Below are 16,695 nucleotides of genomic sequence, written 5' to 3'. Positions count from 1 at the left end.
CCGCGCCGGCCTCCGCGCGCCCCGGCGGCTCCGAGTTGAGCATCATTGCGGGAGCACCTCGGAGGCGCCGAGCTGGGCACGGGGCGAAGCGGGACTGCTCCGATTCAGGAGAAATCGGCTCACRCGGCACCGCCGGCTCTTCCTCTGCTCCTCCTCCTCCTCATCACACTCGGCGTCCGAGGGGGAGCGTCGCCATTTGCCCTTTTCCCATTGGATAAGCGGCGGTTTCTCTCAATAAATTAGSGGAATAGGAAGGCAGGGAGCTGCGTGGATCTTTGGTGGCGTCGCGGTGGGACCTGGCGTGGACGTCCTCAGCCGTCAGCGGGGACAGCTCCCGACGGGGTCTAGGGAAACAAGGACAGGATGCTCAGGGGTGTCCATCTGCATGGGATAGGGTGGGATGGGATAAGATCGGATGGGATGAGACAGGATGAAGTAGGATAGAATGGGATGGGATGGGGTAGGATAGAATGAGATGGGTTGGGATGGGATGGGATGGGATGGGACAGGACGGGATGGGATGGGGTCTAGGGAAACAAGGACACAGCGCTCAGTGGTGTCCATCTGCATGGGACGGAGTGGGATGGGGTGGGACAGGATGGGATGGGGTGGGATGGGATGGAATGAGAGGGGATGAGATGGGATGGGACGGGCTCCAGGGAAGCAAGCAGAGGGCACTCAGTGCTGTCCACCTGCATGGGATGGGATGGGATGGGACGGCATGGGATGGGCTCCAGGAAAACAAGCACAGGGCACTCAGTGTTATGCGCCTGCCTGGGATGGGATGGGATGGGACGGGACGGCATGGGATGGGATGGGATGGGATGGGATGGGATGGGATGGGATGGGACGGGACAGAATGGGATGGGACGGGATGGGACAGAACGGGACCGGACCTGCTGACTCCCAACCCACCACACGGGAGCAGCCACCCCGCGCGCCGGTGGCTGCGGGAGCCAGCGCTTCCCAGCGCTCCGGAGCGCTGCCAGGTGGTGCCCGCGGACGGCAGCCTGGGGGAGGGCTGCCCGTATGCTAAAYGAGCCCGTATGTCACGGCTGCTGCGCCCTGGACATATGGAAACCACCCCAGCTGCTCGGCTTCCTGCGTCCAAAGAGAAGCTGCATCCCCATGGGATGTGCTGCCCCCGGAGCAGCGCCGGGAGACGGGAGCCTGGAACGAGCCGCAAGGCAAACGGATGGAAACGGAGGGCTGTGGAGCAGCGGGAAGCTGGGATGCCGGGCAGAGCCCTCAACATCCGTGCATGGGACAACGGGAGCCCCGAGCAGMTCCGGAGGTCCCAGCAAAGCCCGAGGGAAAAGTGATGCTCGGGAAGCCCTCGGGTCAGGAACACGAAGGGAATTGCATCAAGGAAGGGCTGAGTTCAGCTCCCATTTAATCTCTCTTTCCTTGGGGGCGGCAAGGCGGGTACCAAGGAACAGGAGGGGCGCGGAAGTGGGAAGCCTCAGTTCCCGAAGGAGCCGCATCCACGAGAGTCCCCCGCTATTCCGCAGTTCCCACACTTTTCCTAAACTTCCTCTTCCCCCTCACTTTCCATCCCCTCCATCTGCGCTCCTACCCTGCTCCTGTCCCGGGATCCCCCTTCCCGCCGTCCCACTCTGCGCTCGSGAGCAAATTCCCAGCAGGCACCCCKCTCCGCAGCCTGACGGAGCCGGCGGGATCCCCGTGTCCAGCTCCGCAGCCACACGGACAACTCCGAATCCCAGGAAACCCTCTGCCCGAGGACAGGGAGCCCCCTTCACCRCTGGCACTGGCTGCTCTTCCGTCTCCCCGTTATCCAGCTCCCCCCGGCTGAGACGAGACCCCGGCACGGGGCCCTTTCCTGCACTCCGAAGTGTCAGGAAGGCACCGGGACCGGGACGGCACCGGGACCGGGATGCACTGGGACTGGGATGCACCGGGACTGGGATGTCACCGGGACCGGAACATCACTGGGACTGGGATGCACYGGGACCGGGATGTCACCGGGATCRGGATACACCAGGATCAGGACGTCACTGGGACCGGGACATCACWGGGACCGGGACGTCACCGGGACCAGGATGTCACYGGGACCGGGACRTCACCGGGACATCACCGKGACTGGGACATCACCAGCACCCGCGCAGCCGCTTGCACCCAGAGCAAGGTGCTCCTCGGGGCACCCCGGGCACCCAGGAGGGCTCAGCCCGTGCCCGGCAGCCCCTTTCGGGCCACCTCCTTTCCCTCGCTCCCCCCGGGAAGGACGGACCCGAGGGCGAGCGGAATGGCCGGCGATCCCTTGGGAGCGAGCCCGCGGCCACCCCCGCGCCCGGCGGCCGCCTTACCGCCGAGCCCAGCACCATTCCCCAGCTCCGGAGCGACGGGGAGCCGGGAGCGTCCGCGGGGGATCCGGGACACGGGGCTCAGCCGTCCCGCCGCCGCGTCCGGCGTGGCCCCATCGCGCCGCTCCGCACGGACGCCCCGTGCCCCCGACACCCTATAGGCACCCCTATATATAGCGCCCGGCGTCCCGCACCCCCCGCCCCGACCCCGGCCGCCTCATTGGCCGCTCCGGCGCCCCCCCCTCATAAATATTAACGCGGGCGGGGGGGGGAGAGGGGATGCCATTGGCTGGGGGGAGGCGGGACCCCCCCCGGGAGCGGCGGGAGGGGGAGGTTGGATGCGGTCCTGGAGGGTGGATGGAGGTGGTGGGCTGGGAGGGAGCGGGGGGCGCTCCGGGAGAAGGCGACATCTGTTCCCCATGCATATTTCATAAGGGCGAAATGGAGAGGCGGGAGGGGGGGCGGCGGCGGGGGGGGCCGCGGCTCCCCCCCCCGGGGGCCCTGGCACGTGTCGGGGTGCCCCGTGGGCACGGGAGCATCCAGAGCCTCTCCCGGCCGGCGGCTCCGCGCGGATCCCGCGCTCCCAAGTTGGACGGGGGGCAGAAGCAGCACCCGGAGGCCGGGGCGGCTGCTTTGGGTGCCGCTCTGCTCAGGGCCGGAATGAGGGGCAGCAGCGAGGGCCGGGCTCCTGCCTCTGGTTCCCCAGCCCGGCGCCAATGGGCAGGGAAGCTGCAGCTCCCGGCGGCGGGTGTCCCCGCTGCCCCGCGGCCTCCCCAGCAGCAGGAGCATCCCATTCCGTTCCCGTCCTCATCCTCGTCCTCGTCCCCATCCCCACCCTCATCCTCATCCCCACCCTCATCCTCATCCCCATCCTCATCCTCATCCCCATCCCTCCATCTCCATCCTCATCCCTCCATCCCCACCCTCATACTCATCCCTCCATCCTCATCCTCATCTTCATCCCTCCACCTCCATCCCCATCCCCACCCTCATCCTCATCCCCATCCCCCCCCCCTCATCCTCACCCCCATCCCCCTCCCCGGCCCGCCACTCCTCCCCCCCCCTTCCCCCCCCCCTCCATCCTCACACCCCCATCCCCATCCTCACCCCCATCCCCATCCCCACCCTCACCCTCACCCCCATCCCTGCCCGCATCCCGGCGCCGCTCCGGGCGCCCCGGCGGCCTCCGGCGCCGCGCGGCAGATGGTGGCGGCGCTCGCGGGGCTCAGGTGGCACCGCGGCCGCCTCCTCGCCGGCACCGGGCACCTAATGAGTCCGGGGCGGGAGCCGCAGGCGAATCCCCGGCCTTTCCGCCACTTCCAGCATTTGGGAATGAAGCGAGCGCGGCTGGGAACGAGGCCCCTTTTCCAAAGCCTTTGGCCCAGCTGGATCATCCCATCCAAGGGGCTCGAGCCCGCCAGGATTCGCCCACTTGGATGCCCGGGAGCGAGCAGCGCCCGAGGGCACCGCGAGGAGATGGGGCAGCGCTTGGCAGGGGACAGGGCGACATATTGCAGACGGCCCCTGGGGAGGCTCCGCTCGGCGCTTTTTGGGGAAAAGAGCCCGCTGGGATCCTCGTGCCGGGGCTTGCGGCTTCCCGCTGCATCCCCGAGGATGCTCCGGCCTCGCTGGCCTGGGATGCAGGATGGGGCCGCGGACCTAGCGGAGTGGGAAGCGGTACTTGTGGCACCTGCATGCGTGCAGAYGGGCGTGCATGCACACGTGCACTCCAGCATGCATGCACATGCACACGCGTGCAGATATGTGCACTCCTGCATGCATGCACACACATGTGCATCGGCATGCATGYACACACGTGATCCTGCATGCATACACATGCATGCACAYGCATGCACGCACTCCTGCACGCACGCACATGTGCGTGCGCATGCGCACATATGCCTGCATGCATGCACACATACATGCACATGCACACCCCTGCATGYACCTACACACGCGTGCACACACTCATGCAATCCCACATGCACACRCACACTCCCGCATGCACAYKCATGCACACGCACGCATGCAGACATGCATGCACACATGCACGCCCACACTCCTGCACGCAGACATACACACACACGCAAGCCTACGCACACTCCTGCATGCACACGCACGCGCTCCTGCACGCATGCACGCACACACGCATGCAAGCCCGTGCACACTCCTGCACGCACGCACATGCACGTGCCCCTGCACGCAYGCACGTGCCCGCTCCGCGGCGCCCCTCTCGGCTCCCGCCTTTGTCTCGCCGCCTTTCACCCCGCGCGCTTTGTGCGCGGCCGGGGCTCGGGAAGCAGCCGAGCTGTCCCCGCCATCCCGGCAGCGTTCCCAAGGAGCCCGTCTCCTTTCCGCCCGCCCGGCCCCTTCCCCACGTGCTCTCCGCCTTTGTCCCCCTCTCCCTTCCAAGCCAAGCAGCGGCAGAAGCTCCTGATCATAATATTGCTCTAATCGAGCCTGTCATCGTCGGATCCAATCTAATTACGGCGCGATCCCTCTCCTCTCCCCACTCTCTCTCGTGCCCGTCCATCTGTCCCTCTCCTCCCTTCCAGTCTTTGTGTCCATCCATCTGTTCTCTCGGCCCCTTTCCCCCCTTCCCGGCAGCTCCCTGGCCCTCTCCTCCGGCGGCTCCCTCTCCAATCCATCTCCCTCTCCAAGGCCTTTCCATCAATCCACTTAGCGGCGGCCTCCCGGCCTCCTCGGGCCCATCTGCTGCTCCCTTTCTGCCGGCTCCGGCAAGCGGAGCTGCCGTGGTGTTGGGCCTCGATTAGCCCCCGCCGCGGCCCTGCTAGAGCTGCGCCCTGGGCAGCTGCCGAGGAGCAGCCTCCGGCCTCGGCTCCGCTCCCAGAGGCGCGAGCAAGAGGATGGAGGCGCCGAGGGATGGAGGCTGCAACGGGATGTCCTCTGCCCCCGGAGGCAGCCAGGTTTAGGCTGAGCTTAGGGGGCATGAGAGGTGCTCSTGGTTGCTCTGTCGCGCTCTCTTTTCCTCCCTATTCCTTCGGTCAAACCTGGGGGCGATTCCGCTTCGTGCTGGAGAAACAAGTCCCAATTCCCGGCCAAAATCCCGGTGGAAGCCCCAGGCTGGTCCGGGTGCAAGCAGAGGGCCGACATCCCCCCCCCATCTCCTTAATCCAGCAGAAATAGTGACCTCCCTGCCTCAAAGCAGCCGGGGATGCCGAGCGCTTGGACCGCGCTCAAAGGGCCTCCAACCTCTTTGAGCAACGGGAAGAACTGGTTGGACCAGCCATAACTTAAACCACCTACAAAACGTAGTATTCCTGGAAGAAATTCAAGGGCTTGGGCTTGGGAGCAGCAAGGCCGAGTCTAAAAGAGGACAGGGCCTTGTCCCAGCGCCTGAACGTGGTAGTTTTGCTCAAGTGGAGCTTTCGTGCCCCATGCTGACTCTGCTACAGCCATGGAAACCTTTGGCTGCCACAGGAACCCCTGAAACCCTACAGGTTTGCAAAGGCGGCCAGACACCGTGGAGCTGGAAAATCGCTCTCCACGCTTTGCATAATTCCCCATGCAAACTCGCTTAATTACCAGAGCCAACAGGCTTGGAGCGGGGCAATCATCTTGTCTTACATCAGCCTACCTCAACGAAGGTCCCACCGAGGGCTCTGCGCTCTCCGTGCGGCCACCCGAAGCACCACGCAGGAATGGGAAAGCTGGGAAACAAAGCGCTTCTCCTTCCCGCCTGGAAGGACCATGAAGATCCAGGCTTTATTGACACTAATCTGCCTTATTTAAGCAGCCTCCATACGTGGTTGCGCCCCAGCACGCAGTAATGCTGCTTTCGCTGCAGAGCTAAACGTAAACCCGCGCCTAGGCCGGGCCTCAAACTGCTCTCCACGTGCCCGGCCTGAGCGGGGCCCTTGCTTATTAGCATTAGGAATGCTCTAATTAATGCACACCCGTCTCTGGAGGGATGAGGAAGAGCGCATCGAGGGAGTTGTCGCCGTGGAGGCTCGAGCAGCTGAGGCCAGCGGCTGTCACACCAGGAGCAGGGACAAGCAGAGACAAGGGCTGCTCCTGCAGTGAGGAAAACCCAGGGATGAGAGCCTGGGATTGAGGCCGTTTCATCCTTAAGCCGCCAGCATTCCCTCCAGAGCCACGTCCGCGGAATGAAGGCACGGAAGGGATGTGTTAGGATGAATTTTTCCCGGGAAAAGGGCCTTAACGGTGGCTTTGGAGCGGCAGACAGCAGCTCCCCGAGGGCCGGCGCCGCACAAAGGAAGCAAATGGTCCCCTGGTCCCGCCGGGGAGCAGCGAGCGCTCCCGAGTCCACCGTCAGCTCTTTGTCCGGAGGACAGGAGCCAGGATAAACGACCATGTGGATCGGAGGGATCGTCATCCCCTCCCGCCTGCCCCTTTCGTGGGCCGCAGAGGGACTTTTTTGCACGGTCTCAGTGGGGTACAAGGGGATTTCACTCCCCACATCCCAGCAAGCAACTCATTTCACGAATATTTAGGCTCCACTTCAATAAAACACATCCCTATTTTAAATATCTTTTACCTCCAGGGGGAGGGAGCATCCGGGTTCCTGCGAAACGCGGCGCGGCGACGTCTCCATCACAGAGGAAAAGGGGACAGCGCAAGGTCCCTGGCACGTCCCCCCTTGATGCCACCATCTCCCCTCCACCTCCCTGTAAGTTAAATAAACTCAGGGAAGCCCAAATTCCTCACTTCAGTCCTAAAATTACACCAGATCACTGGCCCTCTCCATCATGCATAAACTTTAATGCACAGAAATATTCCATTGGGATAACTTGGGGGGGACTGATTTGGTTCTGGCAATGTGGGAATGAATTCCAAGATTTGCAATGGAAAGGAGTGAAAACTCTCATYGTAAAGAGAAGGTATCTCCATTTAAATTAATTTTTCTTCAGCATTGCTAGGAGAAACAGCAGCACACCAGGCATAAAAAAAGGACTTTAAAACTCAGGTCTAGCTGAGATAAGATTTAAATACAATTCCCCTCTAAGGAAAAGAATGTCTGGTTTAGTGCTAGTTAGCTCGGTTTTTGTGATTAATCCTCCCCATCCATTACCTTTAGATGCCACCATCGTTACCTCTGTGAATCAGGACTGCTGAAGAACAAGGGGAACTTKCCCTCACACAGTGGAGAGGATCTGGATTCTTGACAGCCTCTTTCTCCTGGGCTGAGTCCCTCGGGGTGAGTCCTGCAGGGTGCTCTGCAGCAGCAGCAAACAAGAGTGTTAAATGCTCATTATAAAATATGTTTATTAGAACGGAGGCCTGGGGAACGATTGGGGTGTCCCGTGTGGTACCAAACTGAGGTACAGAGCCACCAACCACCTCGGCCTTGGAGAGCTTACGCTCTGAACAGGCGAGTTGAAGAGCCAACGAGCTCCCCGTCCTCCCCAAGGGCAGTTTCTTTTGTCCATCCAGTCCTAGAAAGTTCGAAAAGCTTCACTGTGAGTTAAAAAAACAAACAACAATCAGAGAATTTTTGTTCTTCCCAAGTCCGGATCATTTTGCAAGACCTGGTGGTTTTGGTCCTTTTGGCAGCAACGAAGACAATACAGGCAATGGGTTAACAGTAAGCAGAGATTTTTCTTTTTTTAATTAAACGGAACTAATATATATATACATATACATACACACAACCCAGAAAATATTGCACCTTTGAAAAAAGGACATTTTACACCTAAGCCTCAGGTTAACAAACCTTGCATTCCCTGCATTGTAGTACGTATAGATTCCCAGCAACTGCTTCCCACCAACAGGCAACCAGTACAGTCAGACACCACAGAGACCCGACTGTCCACGCGCATCCCAGAAAAAAACACCTCTCTGCTTTCCAACCTCGCCCTTATCTTRAGGATACACCCATCCTGTTGTTGTCTTGTAGCATCCAGGAGCAATCCTCTCAAGTTGCTCAGAAATGGGGATAAATTACAAAAAAAAGGCTTTGGGAACTTCTTAGGCGGTCAAAATCTCGCTAGGACTTGGTCAGCTTGGTTTTCTGGGCAAGTCTTTTATGTTTCGGGGTTCAGAACCTGAGCGTGGAAGCTCCGGAGCGACCCGCTTGCGTCCCTATCCGGAGAGAGGGGCGTTCCAGTGTAGTTTTATCYGACAAAAAGAATCCAAGGACTTCTCGAGCCCAGCTAAGCCCTTCAATAAGTCACAGCCCCGGGGTCCCGAGGGATGCTGAAGAGCACGTCTGCTTTGGCGTTGATGAAATAGGTGGCGAGGAGAGAGAAGACGAGAATGACGATGCCCACCGCCAAGGTGATCATCTAGGAAGGAAGGAGAGACACTCAACAGGTTTGCTGTCTGCATCAGCTCACAGAGTTTGTGGAGAACTAGAGTCTTTAATGCAAAGCTTCGGACAGACATCCCATCACGGAGGTAATTGGGATATTAAAATGCRTCCTTGCCTGACACTGTTAACAAGGGGCCACGCAAATAAATTGCTCAGAGGGCAAAGAACCATCGCAGGGAGGCAACAACTGCCTGGGCTTGCGCGGCCTTTGGGTGGCTTGTTGCAGGACGCGATGGCAAGTCCTTGCCACCAGGCTGTGCCATCGGTGCCAACCAAGCAAGAGCACCGGCCCGGCCCAAAAGTGGCTCTCAACTTAATCCTTATTCTGCTGGTACTGAAGCTAAAATCACATCCAGACCCAGAGCTCAGGCTGCCCAGGCCGAGCTCAGGCTGGGCTCTGATCACTCCAGGCTGTGGCAGACYAGGTTATTAACCCACAAAGAGCTGGATGTGGGAGGGTGCCACACATTCCTGGCACTCCCTTCTTAAGGAGCGAAGTTGGGAGCTCTTCCTGGCTCTTCTAAGCTCTTCTTATTTGGGAACCTCACAGAGGACAATGGCACCACCTCTCCTAACACCCTCCAATGGGTTTCTCGATGGCAGATCTTTTTCAGTGCCCTATGGGTTCTGCCTAACCACACTTGGTTCCTTCCCCTCTTTTCCTTTCTAAAACCCATACCAACTTACCTCCAGCTCCTTGCTGGCYACCAGAAATATCCGGGCGCGGATGTCTTTCCACCGGCTCTCCGTCCACGTGGAATACTCAGTAGATCCCCACTGTCTGAGCTCRAAGGCAGGAGAGAGGGCTTTGCTCAAGCGGACAGTGGAGCGGACGCAGAAGGGCGCCCGGGACGTCGAATTCGGGTCCAGGGAGCCCTGCACCCAGGCGTATTCATACAGCTGTGAAGCAAACAGGGCAGTAAGACACAACAAAGCACCAGCAAATAATTAATTAGTTCCCCCGTTCTGCAACCTCAGACACACCTYCAGGAGGAAAGGGGCTTTACTGACCCCGTGGGACCTTCTGCCCACCCTTTCTCTGCCCTCAGAAAACGCTTCCTCGTTGGAGTTTTCCCAGTTCTCCCTGCATGATTACAGGGAATGGAGGATATTCCTAATCAAATTTTCCTCCAAAGCAGAAAAACTGCAAGTGAGACAGCCGTTCTTTCCTGGTCTACCACGTGCTACGCTGCTCTGAAGGCTCCTTACGTCTTTCTCGGTGCTGGGGGTTTTTTCGGGGTTCAAGCACTCCTCCTTGGTGAGATTGACAACGGTGCCCGTGAGGTTGGCCAGCACGTACTGCACGAGGTAGGTGGTGTTCACAGGGCTGGAAACCGCTACGTAGTGTTGGGGAACATCACCTGGAAGAGGCAGAGAGATGGGATGGGCAGGGGGAAGGCCAGGAGCAGACGACGTTTCTGCAGGGCTTTAGAAAGCTGCAAGGTAACACGAGGGGGTCAAATCCAACCCTGGATTATTCCTTCTATCACACTTACCTAGAATGACTTTGATGTCGGGTTTAATGATGGACTGAAACCAGGAATTGTTCATTTTGATCAGGAACCCGTAGAGCATTCGAGAGACCTGCAAGAAGACGGAAGGTGCTTTATACAAAGAGGAGAGAATTGAGCATCTCGGTGGCTCTCTGACCATCATCTGGCTGAGAGATGCCTCCTCCCTAGAGGACAAGAGCACAGCAAAGGAGCCGCTATATTTTGCAACTGTACATAAACTGTGTATATAACTGTATAYAATGTGGGGCTGCGTTGTGAAAACTGGGTTTAATTCCAGCTCCGTTGCCCCCTCGGCTGATCCCTGYGATCCCATTTCAGCCGCAGCTTCCTCTTCTTCGTGGAAAGGGAGTGGATTGAGSGAGCAGGTAACAGCCAAGGGGGGGCAACGTTTTGCATTGCCTTTGCTGGGGAATGGGAGAAAGGAGGCGGCAAAGCCCTCACGGAGACAGACAGGACAGCACGTTGGGTAAACACGTATAAACAGAGACAGAAGGGACGGACGCGAGGGCTCAACAGCGATGCCAGCGACTCGGTTCCATCTGCTCGTACCGTTTTTGGATCCGCCTGAATAGCAGAGGTGTCGTTGGCTCCCCCYGCAAGCTGGTAGAGCGCACGGGCGACCACAGTGGCAACTTCTGCCAGGGACTGCAAAGGAAGAGGGCTCTGTGTTAATCAAGATGGGCAGSCTCAGCGCAACAAGGAAGGGGAGCAAGCCAGAACCAACACATCTATCAGAGGGGCCCCCACTGCACTAATATCCGAGTGTCTGCTGCCTTTGTCACTATACAGGGTGCTCCAACCTCCCTCTTTTCCATCTTTTCCTCTTTCCTCCTTCCCTCTTTTTGCCGTCTCCCCCTTGCCAAAGCCGCCCCAGACACAAGAGTTAAAGCAAAAGCAAAGGAGGCACCTTGGCCGTGTCCGTGACGTACTCCAAGGTCTCCTCGGGGCTGAGTCCCTCCGGATACTCCACGCGGATGTTCTCCGGAGTGTCGTACATGCTCTGGTAGTATCTGAAAAGAAGGCAAACAGAGCTGGGAAAGGGTGGAAAAAAACCCAACTCGTGGGGCATGGAATTCAATTCGGAGCGTGCCGAAAGCAAACAGTGGGAGCAGCCCCCTGGGAGCAGAGGCAGAGCCCTGCCAAAGCACTACCCCGCCACACGCTCCTTAAACCATTTAATGAGGCTTTATAATTAACTTGGCCCTTCCACAGCTTCTCCCATCTGAGGATCTCGGAGCAATTTACAAGCTGTGATTAGCTCTGAGGTGGGCGACAGCCCAATGTAGAAGAGGGGAAACTGAGGCAGCAGCAAGCCAGGCCCAAGGGCCCAAGAGGAAGACATCTCGTGATGCAGGTCGTGCTACTGATGCCGCATCCCGAGGCTGGGGAGGAATCCCGAAGCTGGGGAGGAATTCCAAGGTTGGGGAGGAATCCCAAGGCAACTTYAGGAGAGTTTTACAGATGTGCAGCAGATGCAGCTGAATTTGGCAAGTGAATCGGTGCATGGAAATGCCCCTGACACCCCCAGATGACACCCCTAAATCTAAGGATGGGCCACACACAAGTGGGGTTGTTCTTTTCCTTGGACCCACTCAGCATTTTCCTGTCCTTTCAGGACAGATGAAGCTGAAGAGGAAGCTGCTCCCCGCTTTATCACTACAAATATTCCCAGAARCAGCATAGGATGGAAGATGAAAGGGACGAATGGAATAAAATGGGGGGGAAATGAAGGCGTTCTGTCCATCGCCTACCCCACATTCCCCTTTCCAATGCTGAGGAAGAGTGGAAATCCATGGAACAAACTGCAGCAGGGTCAGGTGGGGTAAATGAAAGTGCCCTTTCTAATGCCTGGGGCTCCTTGCCACCACAAATAGAAGCTATATTAAAAAAAAAAAGGGAAAAAAAAGCAGCTTCTGGAAGAACAGATGAGGCTTAGGCACGCTCAGTTGCCATTTGCTCACCTCTGGCTTGCAGCCAGCTGTGGGGAACATTTTCCGCACAAAACTGGATTTCTCTCGCTTGTCAGAACAATTATGTCGTGCCCGTTTCGATTCTGTGGCACGCGCTGGCTCCCGGGCTCCCCCGGGACGGCGGCTCCGCGCGTCCTGAGGCCGCGGGGACCCGGAGCTGCCCTCTGTTGGCTCCGGCCACCAAAATCCCCGGGCCAGGACGGGTACCTGTTGTGGAAGGACGCGCGGTGGTCGCTCAGCACCACTCCGGGGATGTGCTTGGCCCGCAGGAAGCGCTGGAAGGACGAGGGGGGAAGAGGCTGCGAGTAGCCGACGTCCTGCAAAGTCACGTTGGCTCCTGCACTGCTGTTGCTCAGAGTTTCCAGCAGGTTTTCAACCTGGAAAGAGGAGAGAACTGCACTGTATACTTTCAGAAACAGCATTTCTCTGGGATGTTTAAAGATTAGTTGCAGATGCTAAAGATGATACAGGTTTTCTGGCTGSGACAGATTGCTCTTTGTTACCTGTGTTTGAATAGATTCGTTCTTCCGAGAGACGGGGTCTGTGTGCATCCACAGAACAGAGTTATTCCTCAGAGCCACCTGCAAGGAAAAAGRCCACCACGAAACCCAGTGTGGGCACCCCTAGTCTTGGTACAGTCAACCACAGCAAAAGCATGGCTGGAAAAGCAGGGTTTATATTATCAAAGCGAAATGAARGGAGTCCCTGAGTTATCCCCCACCTGATTCAGCTCTATAAATGAGTGAATGTTGCTCAAACGGAGAGGAAACTTGTCCTTTTCCATATCATACACCATCCGCGAGCTGCCAATGTAATCAAAGGTCTCCTGCAAGGGAAAAAGGAAAGAAAGTCACGCATGAATCACACGAGGGTGGCTCCCTCGCTCACCTCTCAGCTCTATTTGAGAGGCTAAGGTACAAGAGACCCAGTTCAAGGGCCACCAACTGCATCGATTATTCCTGAAAGCGTCTAGGGCGCCCGCCAAAAGACCAGAGAAAGAGAGAGATATTGCAGGCAGGGATGGGAAAAAAATAGGACAAAAGCAAAGGCAAAGAGCAGGGCTGCTCTTCGGGAACTGCACGAGCAACAGAGACACAGGGGCAAAGTCGGATTTTGCTTCGGGGAGCCCTGCTATCCTGCAGGGTGCTGCAATCACAGCAGGAGCCGGTGTATTTCCCCCTAGACTCATTTCCAGCGCTCCTCCTACGTTCCGGGAGCACTTGGGAGACTCCAGGCCTTAGCGCTACGCTTGTCTCCCCCAGGGAAATTCCGACTAGGGATCCGAGCGATGGGGAGGGTGAAGGGAGGAAGTCACACGGCCACAGCATGGGGCTGTGGGCGCCGGTTCCACAAAGCTGCACAAAAGCAGCAGCCATCAGTGCGGATGCCCTGAGGGGAACATCAGCTGTTGGCCATCAAGTCCCTCCTCCAGCAGCTTATTCTGCTCCGGCACAGCTGCCAACTCCAGCGCGGGGCTCTCCGAAGTGAACTGCATTTCGCTGCTGTCAACACAGATAATTTTAATCGTGTCTTTTCTGGGCTTCGTGTCAGAACATAAAAGCGTAGCTGCTGCGGGAGCAGCGGCGAAAGCCAACAGGGGAAAATGAGGGGCTGAGAGAGGAGCGAAAGGCAAGTTTGGCCCCCTCGCCCACAATGAGCTGGGCGGGCAAAATGGGGCTGCCCAAGCAGAGGCTTGAGCTGCTACTGCTGCCCCAAGGCAGGTAAAACCTTGTTTTGAGTGAACGGAGAGAACCACGGCACGGGGATGGCAATGAGGAGGCAAAAAGGGGTGCAGAAAGCTTGTTTGCAGGGAGCTGAGGAGGAAGGAGCTGGGAATAAAGCAAACAGGGGCAGTGAGGCTGCCGCTGCTCTTACCCCTTGGAAGAAGGTGAACATGACGTTCCTGGGCAGCGACTGGATGCCCGGCGCTTTGTGAAGGGCTTCAGCAGCGGCCAAGTGGGTGACGAAGGAGGAGACGGCGCTTTCCGCGCCCGGGGCGATGTTCCAGAAGAAGGAGTGGCTGTCGATCTGCAAGCACCACACAGATAAACACCCGCACAGGGTATTCCTCGGGGAACAAGAACCTGGAACTTGCTGGCCTAGCCAAATTTGAGGCCTCTCTCCTATAACGCAACTGGCTCYGGTGGAAAATGGGGAACCAAAGCACCCTGCTTAATGGAATGTAAAATCCTCAAAAGYGTAATGAGAAATGTTAACTATTTCTACTTGTCTGGTTCCTTCGAGGTTTTGCAGCCATGAAGAAATGTTCCAAGCCAAGTAGCAAGACACACAGAATTAAAATTCAAATGTTCTTATGCTGAGATATTAGGCTGTATTATCTAAAGSAGACCTAATTGCAGAACTAGCCAGTCAGATGTAAAGCAAAGCCTGAAAACATGGAAGGAAATTAAAATATATAGGACAGTATCTTCCAGCAAGGGAAACCCTTCCAGCACTTCCATTCTCCCAGAACCCCTSAGCAATGTTAACAGGTACCTACTCGAGTAGCCACGAGAATGACTTCTTTCTTGGGATCGACTTTTCCAGACGAATTTATAGGCTGCAAGGTGCTCCACACGTTGTAATCGAGGAGAGGATCACACACCACCTCTAGGAAGCAAAACCACAACTCAGGAGCCGAGACAACAGCGAGGACGTTCCCTCGGGGTGTTTTTTTTTCTATTGTCAGCCTTATCCCATAAAGGGGAAYGGGCTCACCTGGATTAAGGCTGAAGGTGCTTTGGATGGAGCTGCGCCGCATGCAGGTGACAGTGCTGGTGACAGCATGCATGTGGGAGAAGAGCTGCATGGCACACAGCGGGTACTCGGGGCCAGACCCCTCCCGAGGGACATTATGGTCTTGATAGCACTGGGGAAAAATAAAAGAAATTATTACAAAACTGAATATTTCTGTAGCGTTGTTGGCCCTGTAATTGATCCCCCTTTCCTGAACCACGTGGCAGGTCCCCTCTCCCACTTGCCTGCAAGGTGGGGTACCTGCTTAATGACTTCTGTCTCGTTGGCATCCTCCAGGAGGAAAATAGGGAAGTCAAAATCCTCGTAGGAAAGGCCGCTCCCCACGGGATTCCACACTGTAGTGTTGCAGTGCGCGTACTGAGGGCCATAATCTTCGGAATAGACCCCTGGGAACAACGGGAAAAAAAAAGGGGAAATTGGAATCTGTGAGGGCGCAGGAAAGGCGAGGCCTGCTGAGAAGAYAGCGGTACATATAGATGTGGATATGGATATAGGAGCGGGAAAAAAAAGAAAAATAAGTGGAAAAYTAGCTGAAACGGCAAAACAAGGAAGCAAAAGAAGAAAGGTAATAAGTAAAAGGTAACAATTAGCTCAGAGAAATTAAGACCTACCCCACCCAACCTGCACAAGAGGCTTTAATGACCAAGCGTGGACAAAGTCCAAGTTGCACAGGTTACAGAAAACAGAACTTGCAGCAAATCTGTGCCCAGGGAAACATTTTCACGCCGTAACGTGATTTTATCCCAGGCACATTCAAAAGCTGATCCCCAGGGATCAGTTCCAGCTCTTGTGGAGACTCCCAGTTCAAACCAGCTCCTTTTCAAAGGCTTCAAACATCATTTTGACATTAAATTTCAGCTGTTATTCTGGCTGCCCTTTGCATTTCTTGTTTTGACCCCCAAAACTCGAGGGCTCTTTGCCCCTAGCAGGGACAGAGGTTTAACCTTTCCTCACCAAAGCCGTCGTTGGGGCACTTCAAGCCAGGAGAGAAGCCTTGGGGAGGGCTGGGTTTGGCCTTGGCCACGGCAAGACCCGAAACTCGGGAGGTTCCTTTGAGCTGCAGCAGCACCTTCCTGCAACAGAGGGCAAAGGAGGGAAAACCTGCGTTTTGGAACCCAAAGTTAACMAAAAGTTACAATCCCAAACATGCTACAGAGGTAGTTGAGCAACCGTTGATACTTTTGACCAAAACGTGTTGAGTTTTTGATCAAAACCTGTCCCTTTTCCCCATATCTTCTCAGAAGTCCACATGACTGGGCATGATATCAAAAAGCCATCGCTTTATCTTTCTGAAAATGAAGAGATTTCACTTCTTTCTTTCTCTGCCCCAATAAACACAAGAAAGACCCAAGATATTTAACGAGGTACAAGGGACAGAGCAATGAAGGTGGCTTTAGAAGTTCCRCAGGGAAGAACTCCCAGATTCAAGCAACCAAGCCACTCATTTAAGCACAGAGTAACAGATATATAAGTCTTGGAAGGGCAAAAACTCCAAGGTTTTGCCTTTCCCGCGCCTTGGAGCTATTGAGGCTGATTGCCCAGCTGCTGTTTGAAGGACAACATCAGATGAGGGGCCCTCGGGGGCTTTTTTTGGGGAAGGTMCAAAGCGACGGTGGTTCCTCACCTGTTGAACAGGCTCCCGTCGAGCAGCACCATGTAGGGCGGGTGGGGACCGTCCAGGAGCACCCACCTGAGGTCCTCCTCCTTCTCCACCACGTGGATGACGCCCGTGTCGCCGCTGATGGAGGCTGCGGGCAGCGAGCGGAGGCCGCCCGCGGAAGCCGAGGGGAAGAACGGGGCGAAGCGGCGGTTTTGGGTAAAACACCAGAAAAAAGCGAGCC

The 16,695-nt window shown here is 56.7% G+C and overlaps 1 protein-coding gene across 1 annotated transcript in view; it reads right to left on the bottom strand.

Annotated features, from left to right (window-relative positions):
* Positions 1-7,751: 7,751 nt before the first annotated feature.
* The window catches only part of NCSTN (nicastrin), a 9,670-nt gene continuing 726 nt past the window's right edge, over positions 7,752-16,695 (bottom strand). Inside the window, exons 2-16 of the mRNA XM_026046615.1 lie at positions 16,479-16,602; positions 15,809-15,927; positions 15,095-15,240; positions 14,816-14,966; positions 14,598-14,707; positions 13,973-14,125; positions 12,819-12,923; positions 12,601-12,678; positions 12,305-12,474; positions 11,035-11,137; positions 10,677-10,772; positions 10,110-10,197; positions 9,823-9,974; positions 9,301-9,513; positions 7,752-8,587 (exon numbers count right to left, since the gene is read on the bottom strand). Coding sequence (XP_025902400.1) covers positions 8,465-8,587; positions 9,301-9,513; positions 9,823-9,974; positions 10,110-10,197; positions 10,677-10,772; positions 11,035-11,137; positions 12,305-12,474; positions 12,601-12,678; positions 12,819-12,923; positions 13,973-14,125; positions 14,598-14,707; positions 14,816-14,966; positions 15,095-15,240; positions 15,809-15,927; positions 16,479-16,602 — 1,931 coding nt within the window. The 3' untranslated portion in view covers positions 7,752-8,464. The remainder of the gene's footprint in view (positions 8,588-9,300; positions 9,514-9,822; positions 9,975-10,109; positions 10,198-10,676; positions 10,773-11,034; positions 11,138-12,304; positions 12,475-12,600; positions 12,679-12,818; positions 12,924-13,972; positions 14,126-14,597; positions 14,708-14,815; positions 14,967-15,094; positions 15,241-15,808; positions 15,928-16,478; positions 16,603-16,695) is intronic.

This window comes from Nothoprocta perdicaria, unplaced genomic scaffold, assembly GCF_003342845.1.
Source record: "Nothoprocta perdicaria isolate Ctin4 unplaced genomic scaffold, notPer1 scaffold_450, whole genome shotgun sequence".
NCBI lineage: Eukaryota > Metazoa > Chordata > Aves > Tinamiformes > Tinamidae > Nothoprocta > Nothoprocta perdicaria.
The sequence above is the reverse complement of the archived record's forward strand: the minus strand, read 5'-3'. Positions and strand labels throughout refer to the sequence as shown.